The sequence below is a fragment of the Oryctolagus cuniculus genome, chromosome 11 (assembly GCF_964237555.1).
Source record: "Oryctolagus cuniculus chromosome 11, mOryCun1.1, whole genome shotgun sequence".
NCBI classification, from domain to species: Eukaryota; Metazoa; Chordata; class Mammalia; order Lagomorpha; family Leporidae; genus Oryctolagus; species Oryctolagus cuniculus.
Window position 1 is genome coordinate 77,802,739 of NC_091442.1, and position 26,510 is coordinate 77,829,248.

General features: G+C 39.2%; 1 protein-coding gene and 1 pseudogene across 1 annotated transcript in view; both read left to right on the forward strand.

Moving 5' to 3' along the window:
• LOC100355530 (GLIPR1-like protein 1) overlaps positions 1–26,510 on the forward strand; it is a 46,017-nt gene that overhangs the window by 17,892 nt on the left and 1,615 nt on the right. Inside the window, exons 3-4 of the mRNA XM_070051473.1 lie at positions 34–134; positions 20,515–20,603. Coding sequence (XP_069907574.1) covers positions 34–134; positions 20,515–20,603 — 190 coding nt within the window. The remainder of the gene's footprint in view (positions 1–33; positions 135–20,514; positions 20,604–26,510) is intronic.
• LOC100355777 (NADH-ubiquinone oxidoreductase 75 kDa subunit, mitochondrial-like) lies at positions 7,492–10,660 on the forward strand (annotated as a pseudogene).

A 26,510-nucleotide genomic window follows, 5' to 3' on the forward strand; every position in this document is an offset into this window, starting at 1 on the left:
GCATATTTTATTTTGAAATTTATTTCCTTACAGGTAGTTTGGGCCAGTTCATATAAAGTTGGTTGTGCAATTAAAATTTGCCCTAACCTTGGAGAAGCTTCTACTTCAATATTTATCTGTAACTATGAACCTGCGTAAGTTATTTTGCTATTAATAATATCTTAGATTGAATCATATGTTAGCAATTGTTTACTAAAAGATATACTAGAGACAAGTATATTTTTGGTAAATAAAGCCTCCCTCTATCATAAGAAATAAATGAGATATGTGAAAATAGAAGGTGAGGATAGACTATTGTCTTGTGTAAAGAAGCAGGGGCAGGCATTATGACACAGCAGGTGGAACTGTCACTTGGGATACCTACAATCCAGATCAGAGTCCTGGGACTGATTCCTAATACCTCAGCTTCAATCCAGTTTCCTGCTAATCTGCCTGGAAGTAATAAGTCATGTCCAGGTACTTGGATTCCTGCCACTCACGTAAAAACCTAAATAGAGTTCCTGGCTCTTGGCTTCAGCAAGGCCCAGACTGAGTTGCTGGAATTTGAGGGATACACCCGCAAATAGAAAATCATTCTCAGGGCTGGCGCTGTGGTGTAGCAGGTAAAGCCACTGCCTGCAGTACTAGCACCCCATAGGGCACCAGTTCAAGTCCTGCCTGCTCCATTTCTAATCCAGCTCTGCTATGGCCTGGAAAAGCCGTCAAAGATGGCCCAAGTCCTTGGGCCCTGCACCCACGTGGAAGACCTGGAAGAAGCCCCTGGCTTCTGGCTTTGGATCAGCATAGCTGTTGCGGCCACCTGGGATTGCACTAGCAGATGGAAGACCTCTCTCCCTCTCTCTTCTCCTGCCTCTCTGTAATTCTGCCTTTCAAATAAAATAAATAAATCTTTTTTAAAAAAGGTTTATTTATTTAAAAAAATCATTTTCTCTCTCTCTCTCTCTCTCCCTACCTCCCTCCCTCCCTTCCACTTCTTCTCCCTCCCTCCCTCTGTCCCTCTTTCCCTTTCTGTGTGCCTTTCAAATAAATTAATGAATAAATTCTTATAAAAATGTAAAATATTTAAACATGAGAGTAAAAATGGTGGAATCCTTCTTTAGGAAAAACAGAGAGAGAGATAATAAAAAAAAAGCATTGCCTCATAGCTAAATAATGGAATACAAAAATTGTGGCAGATGTTCTCTAATATAATGTAAATAGAATGCAAACATAACTGGGAATAACAGTAAACTACATTCTTCATTAAAAAGAACTATATAAACATTGATGATAATTCTGTATCCAAACATATATAACAAGCCTAATGAAAGACTAAAAAAAAAAATTCTACAACTCTACTCCTATTGAAATACAAAAGGAAGAATACAAATAAATTTAATAACCCATTCTTTAACAATAAATGATTTAAAGATAAAATAAACAAAAGATGAGAGCATAAATAATAAATATATAGATTGGCAAAGTGAAGGTAAAATATTCCAGAATGATTTCAGAGAACTAAAACATGTATCTCTGCATTATTTTCCATTGCCTCTCATTTAAAGGCAGAAACAAGAATGATAAATATATTGTCTTAAAGCTTGAGACAAAAAATAATTTTTATAGATATCAAAGAAATTGCATAATTGCTGACCCTTATTTGTTTTCTACTAAGACTGATCACCTGAATTTGATTTGGAAAGGGAAAAATAATAGGGATTCCTGCTTAAGATTTGATGAAAAATCAGTAGAGCACCATGTTGCTAAGAATATGCCAGATTTGGGTGCCAAAAGAATTTACATACACAACAGTTTTCTTAAAAGTCTTATGAAAGCATAGAGGATATTGCTACACCACTATAGGTCAAGTAATAGACAAATATACTCTACTATGTGAAGCAGCAACCAAAAAGAGACAAAATATGTAAAGCAACTTCTCAACACGCTGTCAAGGCTATGATTCCTAAGCAATAGAAAACAAAATTTGCCCCTTAATTGCCCCAGATGTGACTGGAAACACTTTTCAGGATGTGGCACATGGAGCGCCCAGGATGTGGGGCAACTAAGAGCTTGTTGGACTTGCACAGTTGAAGAAATGGAGTTTAGAGTGCCAGAAAACCAGCATAGCTAGAGTTCATGAAATAGAGTTCCAAGGAAAAAAGAACTCCACAGAGAGAGAACAGTAGAGATCTGCAAAGGATATCCCTTAATTACTGAGTGAAGTACTGATTAGTCATGCTTGTAAGGAAATTACCAGGGTAAGAACCACCTAAAGTAGTAATATGAAACCTCTCCTGGAAGGCATATAGGAAAAGAACTAACTACTCTAGACTCAACTAATAAATCATAAAGCAAAAGCTGGGGTGATCAACATGTTGCCACATAATTTGACTGCATCCCAGAAAAAACTCAAGGATATCTATAGGATACATTTATATCCAGCACTTGGCATTTATAACTTTTGGCATCTAATCAAATATTACCAAACAGTAAAACATTACTTTTAATGAAAAAAATAACCTGTTGAAACTGATGCAAAACTGACACAGATGTTAGAATTATTAGAGAAAGATATTAAAATACTTTTAATAACCATTTTCCATATTTTTAAAAGTTAAGCCGAGATATGGAAAATATTGAAATCAGAAAACTACAACACCTGAGATAAACGAAGTTAATAACAGATTAGATATTCTAGGAGAAGAGATAAGGAATTCAAAGTCATAACAGTAGAAATTTTGTTAAGATTATTAATAATGGTCTGCCATATTTGTAGACTGTGCCACAAAAAACAGCAAAATACATATTATTTTCAAGTGCACATGAAACATTTACCAAGGTAGATCATATTCCGGGCCATAAAATAAGTTAATAAATTTAAACAGTAAGATCATGCAAAATACATTGTGACCATATTAGAATTATACTACAAATAAGAAACACAGTAGTCTTTAGAAATTTCTGATTTTTTTTTGAGGTGGACATGAATTTTTTTAATTTTTTTATATGTTTTAATTTTTCAAGTTTTCAAGTGTAAAGTCGGCGTAAAGATCTTTCATTTTTCTTTTCTTTTTTTTTTAATTGTATTTTTTTTAACCTTTATTTACTGAATATAAATTTCCAAAGTACAGCTTATGGATTACAATGGCTTCCCTCCCCCATAATGTCCCTCCCACACGCAACCCTCCCCTTATCCACTCCCTCCCCCCTTCCATTCACATCAAGATTCATTTTCAATTCTCTTTATATACAGAAGATCAGTTTAGCATATATTAAGTAAAGATTTCAACAGTTTGCACCCACATAGAAACACAAAGTGAAAAATACTGTTTGAGTACTAGTTATAGCATTAAATCACAATGTACAGCACACTAAGGACAGAGATCCTACATGAGGAGTAAGTGCACAGTGACTCCTATTGTTGACTTAACAAATCGACACTCTTGTTTATGGCATCAGTAATCACCCTAGGCTCTTGTGGTACCTCCTTCTTTGATGACCTGTTCTTTTCACTGGGATCTCACTCGCGGAGATCTTTCATGTAGGGTTTGTTTGTTTGCTTGCTTTTGTTTTTGTTTTTTTTGCCAGAGTGTTTTCGCTTTCCATGCCTGTAATACTCTCATGGGCTTTTCAGCCAGATCTGCGTGCCTTAAGGGCTGATTCTGAGGCCAGAGTGCTGTTCAGGACATCTGCCATTCTATGAGTCTGCTGTGTTTCTCGCTTCCCATGTTGGATCGTTCTCTCCCTTTTTTATTCTATCAGCTAGTATTTGCAGACACTAGTCTTGTTTATGTGCTCCCTTTGGCTCTTAGTCCTATCATTATTTTTTTTTTCATCTTCATAGACTTCTTTTTTTTTAACTTTTATTTAATGAATATAAATTTCCAAAGTACGGCTTATGGATTACAATGGCTTCCCCCCCAAAACGTCCCTCCCACCCACAATCCTCCCCTTTCCCACTCCCTCTCCCCTTCCATTCACATCAAGATTCATTTTCAATTATCTTAATATACAGAAGATCAGCTTAGTATACATTAAGTAAGGATTTCAACAGTTTGCTCCCACACAGAAACATAAAGTGAAAAATAATAGATGATTTTTTAAATGATGATGAAATCAGAGCAGACCTATTGTCATGTTTAATCCCAGTGAGAGTCAAGTTGGGAATTGATAATTTCTTCTTCTTTTTTTAACAGAAGATCAGTTTAATATACATTAAGTAAAGATTTCAACAGTTTGCACCCCCATAGAAACACAAAGTGAAATATACTGTTTGAGTACTCGTTATAGCATTAAGCCTCAATGTACAGCACATTAAGGACAGAGATCCTACATGAGGAGTAAGTGCACAGTGACTCCTGTTGTTGACTTTACCAATTGACACCCCTGACTATGGCATCAGTAATCTCCCTATGCTCCAGTCATGAGTTTCCAAGGCTATGGAAGCCCTCTGAGTTCTCCGACTCTTATCTTGTTTAGACAAGGTCATAGTCAAAGTGGAGGTTCTCTCCTCCCTTCAGAGAAAGGTACCTCCTTCTTTGAAGACCTGTTCTTTCCACTAGGATCTCACTCACAGAGATCTTTTTGCCAGAGTGTCTTGGCTTTCCATGCCTGAAATACTCTCATGGGCTTTTCAGCCAGATCCGAATGCCTTTAGGGCTGATTCTGAGGCCAGAGTGCTATTTAGGACATCTGCCATTCTATGAGTCTGCTGAGTATCTCACTTCCCATGTTGGATCACTCTCCCCTTTATTTATTCTATCGGTTAGTGTCGCTCCCCCTCTTCGCGGAGGAATGACACAGGACCCTGCGTTGTTCTTTCGTCTGCTCGGCCCTCCCCGGGTTTGCTGCTGGTTCTTCCCGGGTTGGCTACCGTCCCTTCCACCTCCGTGGAAGGGTGGTTCCCCCTGCCACTTTCCCCACTTCCGCGGGGGAGTGGCACACCGCTGGCCGGCTCTCTCGGGGGCTGCACAGGTGTTCCTTCAGATAGATGTTCCCCTTAGATGTTCCTGGTGCATGTTGTCCCTCTCCTCCTTTATAGTCCTCTTCCACCAATCCCAACTCTGCTACCCACATGCCGAGTATGCTGCTCTCCTCCAATCAAGAGCAGGTCCTGCTGTTTATTGGTTGAACTGGAGGCAGCTGTGTAGAAGCTGTTTCCTCCCCTCCCAGCGCCATATTGTGGGAGAGCAGATGCATAGAATAAGTCTTAATTCCAGTAACTTAGTCTAGTCCGAGTTGCTCCCCACAGGTTAGTGTTAGCAGGTACTAGACTTGTTTATGTGCTCCCTTTGACTCTTAGTCCTTTCATTATGATCAATTGTGAACTGAAATTGATCACTTGGAATAGTGAGATGGCATTGGTACATGCCACCTTGATGGGATTAAATTGGAATCCCCTGGTATGTTTCTAACTCTACCATTTGGGGCAAGTCAGCTTTAGCATGTCCCAAATTGTACATCTCTTCCCTCTCTTATCCCCACTCTTATGTTTAACAGGGATCACATTTCAGTTAAATTTCAACACTTAAGAATAACTGTGTATTAATTACAGAATTAAACCAGTCATATTAAGTAGAACAGACAAAAAAAACTACTAAGAGGGATAATGTATTAAGTTGTTCATTAACAGTCAGGGCTATGCTGATCAAGTCACCATTTCTCAAAGTGTCCATTTCACTTCAACAGGTTTCCTTTTTGGTGTTCAGTCAGTTGTCACCGATCAGGGAGAACATATGGTATTTGTCCCTTTGGGACTGGCTTACTAGTCCTATCATTATGATCAATTGTGAACAGAAATTGATCACCAGGACTAGTGAGATGGCATTGGTACATGCCACCTTGATGGGATTAAATTGGAATCCCCTGGTATGTTTCTAACTCTACCGTTTGAGGTAAGTCAGCTTGAGCATGTCCCGAATTGCACATCTCTTCCCTCTCTTACTCCCACTCATATTTAACAGCGATCACTTTTCAGTTAAGTTTCAACACTTGAGAATAACTGTGTATTGATTACAGTATTCAACCAAAAATATTAAGTAGAACAAATAAACAAAAAAAATACTAAGGGGGATAATGTATTAAACTGAGCACCAAAAAGGAAACCTGTTAAAGTGAAATGAACACTATGAGAAATTTCTGATATTTAAATAACAACACCCTTCTAAATAATCCATGAATCAAAGAAGAAATAAAGAAGAAAATTAGAGATTAGTTTGACCTGCATGTTAATTAAAACAGAATGTATGTGATGCTGTTAAAGTGGACTTGGCCATACAGCAGACTCAGAATGACAATCCCTTTAAATAGCAATCTGACCTCAGAATCAGCCATTAAGGCATTCTGCTCTGGCTGAAAAGCCCATAAGAGTACTTCAGGCATAGAAAGACAAGACACTATGGCAAAAAAATGTCCTACATGAAGGATCTCTGTGAGAGAGACCCCAGTGGAAAGAAGTGGCCATTAAAGAAGGATGTACTTTTCTTTAAGGGGAGGAGAGAACTTCCACTTTGCTTATGGCCTTGTCTAAATACTGATGGAGTTTGTGGATTCAAAAGGCTTCCATAGCCTTGGTAGCTCATGTCAAGAGCCTTGGATGATCACTGACGTCATACATAAGAGTGTTAATTGTTAAATTAACAATAGGAGTCACTGTGCACTTACTTCCCATGCAGGACTTCTCTCCTCAATGAGTTGTATTATGAAAATTAACTGTAAAACATTCTCAAACAGTTTGTGTGTGTGTGTGTGCAAATTGTTGAAATCTTTATTTAGTATAGAGTTGATCTTCTGTGTATAAAGTTAATTGAAAGTGAATCTTAATGGATAATGGGACTGGGAATGGGAGAGGGAGGAGGTGAGTGGGGGGGGGGTATGGTGGAAAGAATCACTATATTCCTAAAGTCATACTTATGAAATTTGTACTCATTAAATAAAAGGTTTCTTTGGGGGAAAAAAAGAATGTTGAAATTGACAACAAATAAATAAAGTAGGACTTGGTGGGAAATTTATGGCACTACAAGCTCATGATGGAAATAGAGAATGCTTTCAAATCAATGACTTCATCTCCTGTCTAAGAAACTAGAAGGGATACTGAGTAGGCAACCCAGCCCAGGGGGGGTCGGTGTGGTCCAGACAGGTCAATAGAGCAGTCTCAGCAGCTCTGGGGAAAAGCAACATGTAAAACTTGTCTGTAGCAGGTTAATGCCCTGGCCTGAAGCACCAGCATCCCATATAGGCGTCAGTTCAAGACCCGGCTGATCCACTTCCAATCCAGCTCTCTGCTATGGCCTAGGAAAGCAGTAGAAGATGGCCCAAATCCTTGGGCCCCTGCACCGCATGGGAGACCCAGAAGCTCCTGGCTCCTGGCTTCGGATCGGCGCAGCTCCAGCCATTGTGGCTAACTGGGGAGTGAACCATCAGATGGAAGACCTCTCTCTCTCCCCCCACCCCCACCTCTGCCTCTCCTCTCTGTGTAATTTTGACTTTCGAATAAATAAATAAATCTTTAAAAAAAAAAAAAGAAGAGCCTTAATAGGCCTTTCTAAGTCTCCTAATGGATTTCTTTGGACAACTGTCACAGCTACAAGCAACTTAATTGAAGTATTTATTGATGGACAGTTTGTCATTGTGGGACCAGCAACTACCATCCTCCAGGCTTGTGAGAAAGTTGGCATGCAGCTACCTCGATTCTATTATGAAAGGCTGTCTGTTGCTGGAAATCGCAGGATGTGCCTTGTTGAAATTGAGAAAGCTCCTGCATATGTCATGCCACTAATGAAGTGTTGGAATAACCTGAAAAACTTGATAAAATATAAGAAAACCTGAGAAGGTGTAATGGTGTTCTCATTAGCAAATCACCCACTGGACTATCCAATTTGTGACCAAGGAGGTGAATGTGATGTGTAGGACCAATGCATGATGTTTGGAAGTTATAGGAGACAATTTTTAGTGGGGAAACATGCTGTGGAGGACAAGAACACTGGGTCATTCATAAAGACCTCATGAGCAGATGCATACAGTATACTCGCTGCTTCAGGTTTGCAAGTGAGATTGCAGGAGTAGATGATTTGGGTACCATCAGCAGAGGAAATGATATACAAGTTGGCATATACATTGAAAAGATGATCTTGTCTGGGCCAGCGCCACGGCTCACTAGGCTAATCCTCCGCCTGTGGCACCAGTACCCCGGGTTCTAGTCCCAGTTGGGTGCCAGATTCTGTCCCAGTTGCTCCTCTTCCAGTCTAGCTCTCTGCTGTGCCCAGGGAAGGCAGCGGAGGATGGCCCAAGTGCTTGGGCCCTGCACCCTCTTGGGAAACCAGGAGGAAGCACCTGGCTCCTGGATTCAGATCAGCACAGTGCACTGGCCACAGTGGCCATTTGGGGGGTGAACCAACGGAAGGAAGACCTTTCTGTCTCTCTCTCTCACTGTCTAACTCTGCCTGCCAAAAAAAAAAAAAAAAAAAAGATGATCATGTCTGACTGGAAATGTCATCTTTTTCCACCCTGTAGGTGGTCCAAGCGTTAAGCCCTATGCCTTTATTGTCAGGTCTTGGAAAATAAGGAAGACACAATCCATTGATGTAATGGATACAGCTGGAAGTAATATTGTAGTTAGCTCAAGAATTGGAGAGGTAATGAGAATTTTTCCATGTCTGCATGAGGACATCAGTGAAGAGTGGATATCTGATAAAACCAGATTTGCCTATGAAAGGATAAAACAACAAAGAATTACAGAGCTGATTACCAGAAATGAAAAAGGGTTTTTAACCTGCACTTCCTTCGAGGATGCACTTTCTCATGAGGCTGGAATGTTGCAATTTTCAAGGCAATGATGTTTCAGCAGTTGCAGGTGGCTTGATGGATGCTGAAGCTGTAGGAGCTCTGAAAGATTTACTTAATTCAGTGGACTCTCACACCTTATGCACTGAAGAGGTCTTCCCCACTGCAGAACTGGCACAGATTTGCATTCCAATTATCTTTTTAATACCACAATTGCTAGTGTAGAAGAAGCAGATGTCATCATTCTGGTTGGTACAAGTCCACGTTTTGAGGCACCACTATTTAAGGCAAGGATTCAAAATAGCTGGCTTAATAATGACTTAAGAACAGTCCTTATAAGCAATCCAGTGGACCTCATTTACAGATATCATCTGGGAGACTCTGCCAAAATTCTTCAAGACATTGCTTCTGGTACCCATCCATTCAGCCAGGACCTAAAGGAAGCAAAAAAAAAAAAAAAAGAAAGAAAAAGAAGGGGGGGGCGGTTTAGGCAGTCCTGTCTTCACTCTACAGAAATGATGCAGCAGCAATTCCTGAAGCTATTTCCAGCATTGCACACAAAAAATTCAGATGATTAGTGGTATTACTGATGATTAGAAGGTTAGGAATATCCTTCACAAGATTGCAAGCCAACTAGCTGCTTTGGATGTTGGCTCTAAACCTGGGGTGGAAGCAATTCAGAAGAACCATCTGAAAGTATTGTTTCTCCTGGGACAAAATGGAGGCTGTATCACACAAGAGGATTTACCAAAGTACTGTTTCATCATTTATCAAGGACATCATTGTGATGTTCAAGTTCCCATAGCTGATGTTATTCTCCTAGGAGATGCATAAACACAGAAGTCTGATAGTTACATCAATATTGAGGGCAGGGGTCAGCACAGTGATGCGGCGGGTTAATGCACTGGCCTGAAGTGCCAGCATCACATATGGGCGCCAGTGCGAGGCCCGGCTGCTCCACTTCCAATCCAGCTCTCTGCTATGGCCTGGGAAAGCAGTAGAAGATGACCCAAGTCCTTGGGCCCCTGCACCCACATGGGAGACCCAAAGGAAGCTCCTGACTCCTGATCGGTACAGCTCTGGCTGTTGCGGCCAATTGGGGAGTGAACCAGCGGATGGAAGACCTCTCTCTCTCTCTCTCTGCCTCTCCTCTCTCTGTGTAACTCTGACTTTCAAATAAATAAATAAATCTTTAAAGAAAATATTGAGGCCAGAGCTCAGGACGCTAAAGTAGCAGTGACAGCCCCTAGATTGGCAAGAGAAGAATGGAAAATTATAAGAGCCCTTTTAAAGATTGCAGCTTTAACTCTTGCATATACTACTCTACATCAAGTGAGGAACACATTGGAAGAAGTCTCTCCTAACCTTGTTAGGTATGATGATCTTGAAGAAGCTAATTTCCTCCTGCAAGCAAGTCCGTTCCCAAGCTAGGGAACCAGCAACTTCTTGCTGACCCACTTGTTCCACCTCAGCTAACAATAAAAGATTTCTCCATGACATATTCAATTAGCAGAGCCTCCCAGACCATGATCAAGTGTGTTAAAGCTTTCAAGAGAGTTCCCGGGCAGTAAAGGAAATGTCCCTATGCTAAAACATCTACTGGAATTCAATTTTGTTACAAATAGTTGATAGACAATCATACTAAAATGATACTTTAGAGGTTTTTTTGAGAAAAAAAACTGAATGCTATAATATTTAAGGTTTTACCATGCTTATTTGAAAATGATATTGCAGTTATCAAAGAACTTTGCAGTTTCAGAAACATTTATGTGTTGTATGTAAACATTGTTAAACAGTTAATAAAACGATCTACAGATTTCCATTAATATAAAAGAATTGATGATCTTTGTAATGAATACAAAGAAAATCTATGATTTTTTGTTTAGTTTCATCAATAATTTATATTTATAAAATGAATGACAAGAACTTCTATTAAGACCTACTTTTTCTAGTGTTAAAGGAAAATTTTAATAATCCTGTCTAGCTAGCAAAATAGAAAATATATAAATAATGTAATATATATCAGATGTGTCTTGACAACTATAATAACAGTGAAAATAGCTAATGATTATTCAGCTTTTTCTATGTGCTAAGCACTCTTATTTTACTTGCATTATCTTTTTCTGTCCTTGCTACAGTCCTATGTGATAGTAGTATTATCTCATTTTACAGAAGAAACCAAAGGTAAGGGTAAATTTTAAGTAGCTTGCCCAAGTCTACATAGAAAAAAAAAAAGTCACAGACTCAATCCTGGTTTGATTCCATAGGCCATTCTTAACTGCTATGAACACTGCCCTCCATTCATGCAGATGCTATAGGTTATTACTTCTTCTTCTTCTTTTTTTTTTTTTAAAGGAGCAGCCGAGACTAGAACCGCAGTCTATATGGGATGCTAGCACTTCAGGCAAGGGCTTTAACTCACTGCGTCACAGTGCCGGCCCCGGTTATTACTTCTAAGACTTAGTATTGAGGAGTTTAATGAATAACATGTTTCTTGAATCTGTTTCCATAGGGTCATGAAGATTTAAGTGCTATTTTTCTTTGTATAGTACATTATACTTATATACCCTTGGAATGAGGGAGGTCTCAAGAGATATAATTTAGATCCTCACTGAAGTTCTGAATTCATTATAATACCATCTATACTGTTAAGTCAACTAAATTATTACAAAAGACAAAACTAATAGCTTTCATAATTTTCAGTTGTCTTTCATAGCCTTGGCACCTCATGACAAGAGCCTTGGTTGATTACTAATGTCATAAATAAGAGGGTCAGTTGTTAAATCAACAACAGGAGTCACTGTGCACTTACTCCCCATGTAGGATCTCTGTCCTTAATGTGTTATACTATGTGAATTAACAGTAAAACTAGTACTCAAACAGTACTTTATACTTTGCGTTTCTATGTGGGTGCAAACTGTTGAAATCTTTACTTAGTATATACTAAGTGGATCTTCTGTATATAAAGATAATTGAAAATGAATCTTGATGAAGAATGGGATGGGAGATGGAGTGGGGGATGGGATGGCTGCGGGTAGGAGGGAGGTATGGGGGGAAAGCCACTATAATCCAAAAGTTGTACTTTTGAAATTTATATTTATTAAATAAAAGTTTAAAATTTTTTTTCAATTGTCAAAACAAAAAGGAAGTAAAAATTTTACAACCTAGAAAATATTCTAAAAGTGAATTCAGTTTTTTAAAATCTATATTCAAAATGTTTCTGTTTCATTATCTTTATTCTTTCTGCTTTCATTAAAGACTCAGCTAAACTAAAAAAAAAAAAAAAAGAAATTAGAGGAAGGAATAGATAATTAAACCCCAAGCAAGCAGAATAAATGAAATAATAAAAACAAAACTATAAATAACAAGCAGAAAAACAATGGAGAAAATCAATGAAATCCACAGCTTGTCTGATAAATAAGTTGATAATTCTCAAGCCACAATAATCAGAAAAAGAGACAAAAATTAATAATATTAGGAAATAAAGAGGTGGTAGCACTACTTATTTCACAGATACTAAAATGAAAATAAGGGGGGGGGGGTACCATTGTGGCACAGTGGCACATCCCATATGGATGCCAGTTCATGTCCCCAGCTGCTCACTTCTGATCCAGCTCCCCTGGTAAAGGCCTGAGAAAAGCAATGGCCCAACTGTTCAGGCCCATGTTTCCCACATGGGAGAACCAGATGATGCTCCTGGAAATGGCCTGGTGCATCTGGCCTTTGCAGACACTTGGGGAGTGAGCGAGTGAATGGACGATCTCTGTCTAGCTGCCTCTCTGTAACTCCAATTTTCAAAATAAATACATATTTTTAAAAGAAAAAATAAATAAGAATAATAAAATATTAGCAACATATTTCTGTCAATAAACTTCACAACTTGGTTGAACTGGAAAAATACCTCAAAAGACAGAAATTACAAAAAGAAATAAAGAAAAAAAGAGCAATATCTATCTGAAAGGTAAAAAAAAACTATGCAAAATTCAGCAAATGAATCAAAATACACACACACACACACACACACACACAGGATAAACTGTCCAAATGGGATTTATTCAAAGCAGGACTGGTTTAACATTCTAAATTCAATCAAAGTAAGTACTCATATTAATCAACCTGAAAGTAAAGCAAATCTGATCATCTCATTTGATTCCAAAAGAGCTAAAGATATTCCTGAAAAATGTCTCAACAAACTGAACAGAAAAGTCGATCTTAAACTAATAAAGGGCATCTGTGAGATACTTACACTGAACATTACAAGTAACAGCAAAAATCCTTTCTGTTAAGCATCAGATGGTAAACATGATAGAATCTGCATGCCACACAGTCTCTATTACATATTCACTTTTCTTTTGTTTAAAATTTCAATTGTCCCTTAAAATATTTAAAAAACAAATTCTTAGCTTACATATTACACAAAAACTTGGCCCATGAACCATACTTGTTAACTGCTAGACTATGTAGAAAACCCAAGAGAAGCTACCAAAATTCTTCTAAAACCAAATAATCTGCTTAGCAAGTTTACAAAATGAAAGATTAGTATACAAAATCAATCTCATGTTTGTAAACTAGCAATGAACAATCAGAAATTGAATCAAAATAAAAATTAATTTAGAATACCCTCAACAAATAAAAATTATTTATAGATAAATCTGACTGAAGAGCATAAAGATCTACACACTAAAGGAAGACTTAAAAGAGAAATTAACAAAGAATTAGAAATATATATTTTAATGAGTTAGTGAACTTGTGGAACTACAGAATAAATGTAATCCTAATAGAAATTCCAGTGGGCTTTTATTATGCAAATTAACAAGCTGTACATAAACTCTGTGTGGAAGAGTCATATATAAATGCTATAGACTTAGAATAACTAAAACAACTTGAAAACACATTTGAAGGCTAATATTATTGCCTTCCAAAATGACTAAAATTATAGAGTACAAACCTAAATTTAAAATCTAAAAATATAAAATATTTCAAAGAAAACTTAAAACAAAAACCTTTGTGTGAGGGGTCGGCCCTGTGGCATAATGGGTAAAGTCGTTACCTGCAATGCCGGCATCCTGTATGGACACTGGCTTGAGTCCCGGATGCTCCACTTCCAGTCCAGCTCTCTTCTATGGCTTGCGGGGCAGTAGAAGATGGCCCAGGTCCTTGGGCCCCTGCACCCGTGTAGGAGATCCAGATGAAGCTTCTGGCTCCTGGCTTCGGATTGGCACAGCTCCAGCCATTGCAGCCATCTGGGGAGTGAACCAGCGGATGGAAGACCTCTCTCTCTCTCTCTCTCTCTCTCTCTCTCTCTCTCTCGCCTGCTCACTGCCTCTCCTCTCTCTGTGTAACTCTGACTTTCAAGTAAATAAATAAATATTAAAAAAAAACCTTTGTGACCTTTAGAGGGCAATAACTACCACAACAAAAGCACCATCCATAACAAAGTGACAGATTAAATGTCTTGAAAATTAAAAAATTACTGCTATTCAGAAATACTGAAAAAAGAATGAAAAGACAAGCCATACACCAAATTAACAGACTCACACTGAAAATATAGGAAGAACTTACACAATTCAATTTCAAGAAAACTCAAAACTCAAGTTTTTCAATTGTCATTTATTTTACTTGAAAGGCAAACATACAGAAATAGACAAAACTCTCTAAGTCTCCAGCATGAAGTGGCAAGTATGCGAACAGCTCAACCTTCACCTGCTGCTTCCCAAAGTGAGCATTAGCAGGAATCAGAAGTGAGCTAAGAATTCAAATGCAGGCAATAGAAAATGTGTGTGGACATACACACAACACATTAACTGCTGCACCAAAGACTTGCTCTTCAATTTTAAAAGTAGATAAGACTATCAAAGAAAATATGAAACTATCAAATAATGAGCTGAAAAATATTCAGCATCATTAGTCATTAGGGAAATATAAATCAAAACTGCAGCAAGGGCTAGAGAATGGCCATTCCAGTTGCTTGAGGAGGATGTGAAAGATCTGAAATCCTCACTATTAGAAATGTGCCATTGGAGGGTGAACCAACGGCAAAGGAAGACCTTTCTCTCTGTCTCTCTCTCTCACTGTCCACTCTGCCAATCAAAAAATAAAAAAAAAAAAAAAAAGAAATGTGTCCATGTAAAGACTTATACATGAATGCTGAAAATGTTCAGGGGCCAGCACTGTGGCTCACTTGGTTAATCCTCTGCCTGTGGTGCTGGCATCCCATATAGGCACTGGGTTCTAGTCCCGGCTGCTCCTCTTCCAGTCCAGCTCTCTGCTGTGGCCTGGGGAAGTCAGTGGAGGATGGCCCAAGTGCTTGGGCCCTGCACCCACATGGGAGACCAAGAGGAAGTGCCTGGCTCCTGGCTTCAGATCGGCGCAGCACCAGCTGTAGCAGCCATTTGGGGAGTGAACCAATGGAAGGAAGACCTTTCTCTCTGTCTCCTTCTCTCACTGTCTAACTCTATCTGTCAAATAAATTTAAAAAAAATAATAAGATAAAAAAAGAAAGAAAATATTCATATCAACTTTTTTGTTGTAGCCCAAAGCTTGGACAACTCAAATGTCTGTTAATGGATGGAAGAATGAATGAATGAATGAATGAATAAAGGCATATTCCCTAGTGAAATGTCACTCACGTTAAGACGGTACTTCAAAACATTCATGGAAAAATGTTCCACGACTTTTTGACAGTGCATGTGCGTGTGTGTGTGTGTGTGTGCTCTAGGAAAATGACACTTTCTTTTTTTTTTTTTTTTTTGTAAGATCTTTTTTTTTAACTTTTATTTAATGAATATAAATTTCCAAAGTACAGCTTATGGATTACAATGGCTTCCCTCCGCATAACTTCCCTCCCACCTGCAACCCTCCCCTTTCCCGCTCCCTCTCCCCTTCCATTCACATCAAGATTCATTTTCAATTCTCTTTATATACAGATCAGTTTAGCATATATTAAGTAAAGATTTCAACAGTTTGCACCCACATAGAAACACAAAGTGAAAAATACTGTTTGAGTACTAGTTATAGCATTAAATCACAATGTACAGCCCATTAAGGACAGAGATCCTACATGAGGAGTAAGTGCACAGTGACTCCTGTTGTTGACTTAACAAATTGACACTCTTGTTTATGGCATCAGTAATCACCCTAGGCTCTTGTCATGAGCTGCCAAGGCTATGGAAGCCTTTTGAGTTCACCGATTCTGATCATATTTAGGCAAGGTCGTAGTCAGAGTGGAAGTTCTCTCCTCCCTTCAGAGAAAGGTACCTCCTTCTTTGATGACCCGTCTTTCCACTGGGATCTCATTCGCGGAGATCCTACATTTAGGTAAATTTTTTTTTACTTTTATTTAATGAATATAAATTTCCAAAGTACGATTTATGGATTACAATGGCTTCCCCCCCATACCGTCCCTCCCACCCACAACTCTCCCCTTTCCCACTCCCTCTCCCCTTCCATTCACATCAAGATACATTTTCGATTATCTTAATATACAGAAGATCAGCTTAGAATACATTAAGTAAGGATTTCAACAGTTTGCTCCCACACAGAAACATAAAGTGAAAAATAATAGATGATTTTTTTAAATGATGATGAAATCAGATCAGACCTATTGTCATGTTTAATCCCAGTGAGAGTCAAGTTGGGAGTTGATAATTTCTTTTTTTTTTAACTTTTATTTAATGAATATAAATTTCCAAAGTACGATTTATGGATTACAATGGCTTCCCCCCCATACCGTCCCTCCCACCCACTACCCTCCCCTTTCCCACTCCCTCTCCCCTTCCATTCACATCAGGATTCATTTTCGATTATCTTATTATACAGAAGATCAGCTTAGTATACATTAAGTAAGGATTTCAACAGTTTGCTCCCACACAGAAACATAAAGTGAAAAATAATAGATGATTTTTTTAAATGATGATGAAATCAGATCAGACCTATTGTCATGTTTAATCCCAGTGAGAGTCAAGTTGGGAGTTGATAATTTCTTTTTTCTTTTTTCTTTTTTTACAGAGGATCAGTTTAGTATACATTAAGTAAAGATTTCAACAGTTTGCACCCCCATAGAAACACAAAGTGAAATATATTGTTTTAGTACTTGTTATAGCATTAAATCTCAATGCACAGCACATTAAGGACAGAGATCCTACATGAGGAGTAAGTGCACAGTGACTGCTGTTGTTGACTTTACCAATTGACACTCCTGTCTATGGCATCAGTAATCTCCCTATGCTCCAGTCATGAGTTTCCAAGGCTATGGAAGCCCTCTGAGTTCTCCGATTCTTATCTTGTTTAGACAAGGTCATAGTCAAAGTGGAGGTTCTCTCCTCCCTTCAGAGAAAGGTACCTCCTTCTTTGAAGACCTGTTCTTTCCACTGGGATCTCACTCGCAGAGATCTTTTGCCAGAGTGTCTTGGCTTTCCATGCCTGAAATACTCTCATGGGCTTTTCAGCCAGATCCGAATGCCTTTAGGGCTGATTCTGAGGCCAGAGTGCTGTTTAGGACATCTGCCATTCTATGAGTCTGCTGAGTATCTCACTTCCCATGTTGGATCGTTCTCTCCCTTTTTGATTCTATCAGCTAGTATTTGCAGACACTATTCTTGTTTATGTGATCCCTTTGGCTCTTAGTCCTATCATTATGATCAACTATGAACAGAAATTGATCACTGGGACTAGTGAGATGGCATTGGTACATGCCACCTTGATGGGATTGAATTGGAATCCCCTGGTATGTTTCTAACTCTACTGTTTGAGGTAAGTCAGCTTGAGCATGTCCCAAATTGCACATCTCTTCCCTCTCTTATTCCCACTCTTATGTTTAACAGCTATCACTTTTCAGTTAAGTTTCAGCACTTAAGAATAATTGTGTATTGATTACAGTATTCAACCAAAAGTATTAAGTAGAACAAACAAAAAAAATACTAAGAGGGATAACATATTAAGTTGTTCATCAACAGTCAGGGCAAGGGCTGATCAAGTCACTGTTTCTCACAGTGTTCATTTCACTTTAACAGGTTTCTTTTTTGGTGCTCAGTTAGTTGTCACCGATCAAGGAGAACAAGTGGTATTTGTCCCTTTGGGATTGGCTTATTTCACTCAGCATAATGTTTTCCAAATTCCTAAGAGGGATCACTTTTCAGTCAAAATTTAAACACCTAAGAATAATTGTGTGTTAATTACAGAGTTCAACCAATAGTAATAGAACAAAAAAAAAAAACACTAAAATGGATAGAGTATTACATTGTACATCAACGGTCAGCACGAGAGCTGATCAAGTCACTGTTTCTCATAGTGTCCATTTCACTTCAACAAATTTCCCCTTTGGTGCTCAGTTAGTTGTCACCGATCAGGGAGAACATATGATATTTGTCCCTTTGGGACTGGCTTGGTTCACTCAGCATGATCTTTTCCAGATTCCTCCATCTTGTTGCAAATGACCAGGTTTCATTGTTTTTGACTGCTGTATAGTATTCGATAGAGTACATGTCCCATAATTTCTTTATCCAGTCTACTGTTGATGAGCATTTGGGTTGGTTCCAGGTCTTAGCTATTGTGAATTGAGCTGCAATAAACATTAAGGTGCAGACAGCTTTTTTGTTTGCCAATTTAATTTCCTTTGGGTAAATTCCAAGGAGTGGGATGGCTGGGTTGAATGGTAGGGTTATATTCAGGTTTCTGAGGAATCTCCAGACTGACTTCCATAGTGGCTTAACCAGTTTGCATTCCCACCAACAGTGGGTTAGTGTCCCTTTTCCCCCACATCCTCTCCAGCATCTATTGTTGGTGGATTTCTGAATGTGAGCCATTCTCACCGGGGTGAGGTGAAACCTCATTGTGGTTTTGATTTGCATTTCCCTGATTGCTAGTAATCTTGAACATTTTTTCATGTGTCTGTTGGCCATTTGGATTTCCTCTTTTGTAAAATGTCTATTGAGGTCCTTGGCCCATCTCTTTTTTTTTTAACTTTTATTTAATGAATATAAATTTCCAAAGTACAGAATATTGATTACAATGGCTTCCCCCCCATAATGTCCCTCCCACCCGCAACCCTCCCCTTTCCCACTCCCTCTCCCCTTCCATTCACATCAAGATTCATTTTCGTTTCTCTTTATATACAGAAGATCAGTTTAGCATACATTAAGTAAAGATTTCAACAGTTTGCTCCCACACAGAAACATAAAGTGAAAAATGAGTACTAGTTATAGCATTTGAGTACTAGTTATAGCATTAAATCTCTATGTACAGCACACTGAGGACAAAGATTCTGCATGAGGAGTAAGTGCACAGTGACTCCTGTTGTTGACTTAACAAATTGACACTCTTGTTTATGGCATCAGTAATCACCCTAGGCTCTTGTCATGAGCTGCCAAGGCTATGGAAGCCCCCTGAGTTCACTGACTCTGATCATATTTAGACAAGGCCATGGTCAGAGTGGAAGTTCTCTCCTTCCTGCAGAGAAAGGTACCTCCTTCTTTGATGACCCATTCTTTCTACTGGGATCTCACTCGTGGAGATCTTTCATTTAGGTTTTTTTTTCCCCCAGAGTGTCTTGGCTTTCCATGCCTGAAATATTTTCATGGGCATTTCAGCCGGATCCGCATGCCTTAAGGGCTGATTCTGAGGCCAGAGTGCTGTATATACAGGACATCTGCCATTCTATGGGTCTGCTGTGTATCTCACTTCCCATGTTGGATCATTCTCTCCCTTTTTGATTCTATCAGCTAGTATTTGCAGACACTATTCTTGTTTATGTGATCCTTTGGTTCTTAGTCCTATCATTATGATCAATTGTGAACAGAAATTGATCACTGGGACTAGTGAGATGGCATTGGTACATGCCACCTCGATGGGATTGAATTGGAATCCCCTGGTATGTTTCTAACTCTACTGTTTGAGGTAAGTCAGCTTGAGCATGTCCCGAATTGCACATCTCTTCCCTCTCTTATTCCCACTCTTATATTTAACAGCTATCACTTTTCAGTTAAGTTTCAGCACTCATCTCTTAAGTGGGTTGTTTGTTTTGATGTTGTGGAGTTTCTTGATTTCTTTGTAGATTCTGGTTATCAACCCTTTATCTGTTGCATAGTTTGCAAATATTTTTTCCCATTCTGTTGGTTGCCTCTTCACTCTCCTGACTTTCTTTTGAAGAACAGAAACTTCTTTGATGCAATCCCAAATGTTAATTTTGGCTTTGACTGCCTGTGCTTCTGGGGTGGAAAATGACACTTTCTAAAGCCTTCCGCAGACACAGGGATGATAACAAAAGAGAATTATTGAAATATATAGCCTTAAATTATTGAAAAGCTGACATGTTGGCTGTCAAATCTTTTTGCTACATAATCAAATGGAAGTAGATAAGAATTACTGTATTGTATTTTTAAATTGCACTTTTAAAAGCATAAACTAGGTATTTTAGTTTGCAACCTAAATTTCACCTATTCAATTTACAAAATGTAGAGTAATCATAGTGACTATAACAAAAAGTATGACTATCACATGATAATTATCTTGTGTTCACACCTGTTTTGAATTTTCTAAAATATACAAGACTGTACCTGCCATGTGATTTGGGGATATCCTATAAAGAACAATGTTAATAGTTTCTTTGGATGAAGGTAATGAGCATAAAATTGTGACAAAAATTTCTGCTTTCTATTTTCAACATTCATGATTTAATGATCAAAACAACTTGCATAAAAGCATACACAGACAAATTAACTGTAAGAATTGACTAATCAATGTTTCTCTTTGTTACAGAGGAAATTATCCAAATATGCCCCCCTACCAAAAAGGAGCATCCTGTTCTTTGTGTAACAAAAAAGAGAAATGTGTAAAGCACCTCTGCCGTAAGCAAATAATAATTTTAATAAAAATATACTATTACAAGAATAAAGTTTCCATAAAATCATTATATGTTAAAATTAGGCTCCTCAAGTTTATACTTTTCAGACAAAATTTGACTGCTATATTACAATAATATAAATCATTTGTTATAAATGATCATACTTGAACTTAAATAATCCTTCCTCCTTAAGCTAAGGGAAAGAAAAGAATGAAGTATAACTGTGGATCCACTTTCATGTTACACTCCACATGACTACTGACTGAAATGTTTCTTACTTCTACTTGTTTCCATTCAACTCCTTTTCCTACTTGTTATTAGAAAAATGACTGATTCAATGTCCAAGAGAATTCTTACTTAAAACATGCTTCTCTTCAAGATATCATTAGCATTTTGGTTCTTAAAGATTCTTTTAAGGGTCAATGTATAAAATTTTGGTGGAAAAAAAGTGAAAATTGTGAATGGAGGAGATGATTATATATGTAGTACCATGCAAGGATACCGACACAAAAATAATGTATTTGAAGTTATTGCACTTAAATAACACTCAAAATCAGGCAAATCAATTTGCTTGGAGTCAAGATAGTGATGCCTTTGGAGAAGAAAGAGGAACTAGTGATTGGAAGACACCAAAATGACTTTCTGCATCTCTTCTGCTATTACCTAGATGCATTCTCCTTGTGGCAATTCATCGTTCTGACCATTATGGGATATGAATTTTTCAATATTCAAATTATATAAAGATCATATAAGAAATATGATCCCTCTAATATCAAATTTAATTCTAAACATTTCTAAATAAACTTATTATTTACTTTCTGTTTCCAAACTAATGATTTCTAGTCAAAGGGATAACAAATAACAATGATGTATCCATTGTTTTCCTTTCCCCTTTCTCCTATTATCCAGTTCACTGTCATTTCTTGCCTGAACCTCCTGGAATCTCTCATACTGTAATTTTTTTATCCATTCATTGAAACACTACCCTTAAGGACTCCAGTTTCGTTTCTTTTTTTTTTTTTTTTTTTTTGACAGGCAGAGTGGACAGTGAGAGAGAGAGACACAGAGAAAGGTCTTCCTTTGCCGTTGGTTCACCCTCCAATGGCTGCCGCGGCCGGCGCGCTGCGGCCGGCGCACCGCGCTGATCCGATGGCAGGAGCCAGGAGCCAGGTGCTTTTCCTGGTCTCCCATGGGGTGCAGGGCCCAAGCACTTGGGCCATCCTCCACTGCACTCCCTGGCCACAGCAGAGAGCTGGCCTGGAAGAGGGGCAACCGGGACAGAATCCGGCACCCCGACCGGGACTAGAACCCGGTGTGCCGGCGCCGCTAGGCGGAGGATTAGCCTAGTGAGCCACGGCGCCAGCCTCCAGTTTCTTTTTAAAAACTCCCACATCTAGTTCTAGTTTCAAATTTTTTTTCTTTTGATTTTTTGTCACTTGGTCTCAGTAATATGCTGGGTTTCTTGATGTGTTGAATTGTCTGTAAAGACAGCTATCCACACAATCTCTCCAACAATACCTCCTATTTCTATTTTTTTTAAAAGATTTATTTATTTATTTGAAAGAGTTGGGTCTGGCACTTGGCACAGCAGGTTAACGCCCTGGCCTGAAGCACCAGCATCCCATATAGGTATCGGTTCAAGACCCAGCAAATCCACTTCTGATCCAGCTCTCTGCTATGGCCTGGAAAAGCAGTAGAAGATGGCCCAAGTCCTTGAGCTCCTGCACCCACGTGGGAGACCCAGAAGAAGCTTCTGGCTCCTGGTTCAACGGGCTTAGCTCCAGCCATTGCAGCCAATTAGGGAGTGAACCATCAGATGGAAGACCTCTCTCTCTCTGCCTCTCCTCTCCCTGTGTAACTCGGACAGACGGACGGACGGATGGAAGGAAGAGTTAGAGAGAGAACGAGAGGCAGAGAGAGAGAGGTCTTCCATCCCCTGGTTCACTACCCAGCTGGCCACAATGACAAGAACTGCGCCAATCCAAAGCCAGGAGCCAGAAGCTTCCGTTGGGTCTCCCATGCGGGGTGCGGGAGCCCAAGGATTTGGGCCATCTTCTGCTGCTTTCCCAGGCCATAGCAGAGAGCTGGATAGGAAGTAGAGAAGCCGGGACTCGAACTGGTGCCCATATGGGATGCCGGCACTGTAGGAGGCGGCTTTACCTGCTAAGCCACAGTGTCAGTCCCAGTGCCCCCCATCTCTTACATCATGTCCCTCCTGCCATTCAGTAGTGACTATTTCTACTTCCCTTGGTGTCGTGTCATTTCTGGGCCTAGCCTTTAAGAGACCTGGCAACACTGTCTTTGGCTGTGTGAGAAGCCTCCAGTATGTAAAGATATCCATGATCTTCTGCTGGAAAGGCAACTCTGAGAAAACTTCCAGAGGAGACACCATCCTGGTGGTTCAACACCGGCTGAGCTGTAGGTAAATGTAGCCAGGATGTTGACCCAGTTGATACCACATATAGCAATGGAATTACCCATTAGAGCAAGCCAATCCAGATTATGGAGAGAAGTAATAAATTATCTTTATCATAAACCATTAAATTTTGAAGACTTTTTTTTCACAGCAGATCATGAAATCACGTGGTATAACTAAAAAGTTTTTACTCAACACTTTATGTGTTTAAAACAAAAATGTGGAAGTTTCTACCTTTTCCTCTGCCAAGTACATAAGAGTCAGGGTTGTTCACCTCAGTCCAAAGTGTAGTCATGGCTGAATTTGAATTATGGAAAGCTTAATCTACCAGCAGCCCTGCACAAAACCTATACACCTTCCCAGGTTTCCTGTGACACCCTGGTGTGCTCAGTGGTAGCCCTTCCCTGGTCAGTTTTGAACTCCATCCTTACTGCCTAGCCCTCGGAAATTGCTGAAAATTTTGCTTTACTTTCTAGAACATTTCAGTCTTTTTAAATTTCTCATAGTTTCAAAACTAACCAAATAACTTTAGCTCAAAGCCCACCTCTTCCTCTTTCCTGGATCTTGATCTCTCATCATCTGAAAGGCCACCAAAATTGGTACTAGATACTCTGCTTCCCAAAAATCAGCCTTCACCTGGGCACAGCACAGAGTTTCAGCCTCAGACCTGGCCCCACTGGAAAAGCAGCTTTCATAATATTAGCTGACCTTTTTCTAAGGACCTCCTGCTCTGGAATGTTGACCCCTGCCAGTCTTTTGGATTAGCGAGTCTCTAATACTCCTAAGCAATGTTTAGTGGTACTTTATTGGGATTTTGAAGTTGTGTTTAATGAGATATTTTTCCTGTTACAAACTATTTCATCCAAGAGATTTAAGCAACCAGTGCCCATGGACTCTAAAAAAGCACCACATATGCTACAAAGGCTACAGTGAGCTTTGATACCAAAGTGGAAGTGTTTTCCCAACTTGTTCTTTTTGCAAATTATTCAGAGCATTTGGTTATTCTTGGCCCTTTGGTCTTACACATTAATTTTACAATAAATATATCAATTCCACAAATGATCTTGTTGGAATCTGGTCAGGGTAATATTGAACTCATAGATAAATTTGGGAAGAATTAATATTTTTACAACATTGACTATTACAGCAATGAAAATGGTTTACTGAGGTCTTTTTAATTGTTTTACACTTAAGCATTGAAATTTCCTCAGTAGAGACCAGCGCCGCAGCTCACTAGGCTAATTCTCTGCCTGCAGCGCCAGCACACCGGGCTCTAGTCCCGGTTGGTACGCCAGATTCTGTCCCGGTTGCTTTTCTTCCAAGCCAGCTCTCTGCTGTGGCCCGGGAGTGCAGTGGAGGATGGCCTAAGTGCTTGGGCCATGTACCCATGGGAGACCAGGAGAAGCACCTGGCTCCTGGATTCAGATCAGCACGATGCGCCAGCCACAGCGCGCCAGCCGCGGCGGCCATTGGAGGATGAACCAACGGCAAAGGAAGACCTTTCTCTCTCTCTGTCTCACTGTCCACTCTGCCTGTCAAAAGAAAGAAAGAAAGAAAGAAAGAAAGAAGGAAGGAAGGAAGGAAGGAAGGAAGGAAGGAAGGAAGGAAGGAAGGAAGGAAGGAAGGAAGGAAAGAAAGAAAGAAAGAAAGAAAGAAAGAAAGAAAGAAAGAAAGAAAGAAAGAAAGAAAGAAAGAAATTTTCTCAGTAGAAACCTTGCACAGGAGATTCTTGGTAACATGTACTTCTTGTTATTATACATATTTAAAATTTCATTTACAAATTAATTTTGCTGATTTATTAAAATATTAATGTTTCTGTCTTATTAGTCTGCTATCCAAGGAATCTTACCAAACTTTATTATTTCTAATAGTTTATTTTCTATAAGGACAATCATGTTATTTCTTTAAAAAACTGCAAGTTTTGATCTTTCTGCTAATCTTTATATCCATTATTTATTTCGCTTCTAATAACAGACAATTTTTTTTTTTTTTTTGGCAGGCAGAGTGGACAGTGAGAGAGAGACAGAGAGAAAGGTCTTCCTTTTCCGTTGGTTCACCCCGCAATGGCCGCTGCGGCCAGCGCACCGCAGCTGATCCGAAGCCAGGAGCCAGGTGCTTCTCCTGGTCTCCCATGCGGGTACAGGGCCCAAGCACTTGGGCCATCCTCCACTGCACTCCCAGGCCACAGCAGAGAGCTGGCCTGGAAGAGGAGCAACCGGGACAGAATCCGGCGCCCCAGCCGGGACTAGAACCAGGAGTGCCAGCACCACAGTCGGAGGATTAGCCTATTGAGCTATGGCAGCGCCGGCCAATAACAGACAATTTATCAAGTGGTTTCAGCCTGCCTTACCCTGATCACTGCAGTTATTTGGGGAGTGAACCAGAGAATGGAAGACCTCTCCCTCTCCCTCTCTCTCTCTGTCTCTCCCCCCACCTTCTGTAACTGCCTTCCAAATAAATGTATCTTTTTAAAAAATAAGATTTCTAATGCAACCCAGTCATATGTAAAATTTCAAAACATATTGGGAGTTAAGTAACGCCCCAGTAATCCAATAGTAGGCTATTCTTTCATTCTTTTGGTAAAGTCAACTTGGTCATAAGGTTTCCTTTATAAATGGTAAGCTTCTTGTTGACTTTTTATTTGTAATTTTGGCATTTAACTTTAGAATTATGGTTGGCTGATAATTTTCTTTTTTTACCTCTCCATACATGATTTTGAATTTAAGACTGTAGGGTTGTAGCAGCCTCATAAAAGAAGTTGGAAGTTGGGAATACTGCTTCCTTTTATATTTGGTTATGGTTAGTGTAAGATTCTGATTCTATCATTTTTGAATGATTGAGAGACAGTCTCTGTACACCTACTTTATCATATGTGTAGGGGTGGATGAGTTCACATGCTATGTCTTATTAGTCTGCTATGTGTCAATGTATTTTAACTGGCTGATTTAATTTCTTCAATGGTAATGTGATATTCAGGTCTAAGGAAAATCCTACCAAATTTTCTGTTATACAAGTTTTAATGAAATTCTTTTATAATTTTATTTCTGCTGTGTTTGCAGTTATATTCCACTTAAGTCCTTTGACTTTTAACTTGTGTTATTCTCTCTTTCTCTTTTTTTTTTTTTTTTTGATTGTCTTTATAAAAACATTTTTTTAGTGGATGAGTTCCTTTCCTGAGACACCAGAGACATAGCTTGGTGGTGACATATCCAGGCCTTAGAATCAGATGGCTTAACTCAAGAAAATATTAAGAGGGTTAAATACAAGACCAGCACTGTGGAATAGTGGGCTAAGCCTTCACCTGCAGAGCTGGAATACCAATGGGTACCAGTTCAAGTCCCGGCTGCTCCACTTCCAATTCAGCTCTCTACTATGGCCTGAGAAGGCAGTAGATGAAGGTTCAAGTGCTTGGGCCCCAGCATCTGCATGGGAGACCCAGAATAAAAAAAACTCCTAGCTCCTGGCTTTGGATCAGCTCAGTTCCAGCTTTTGTGG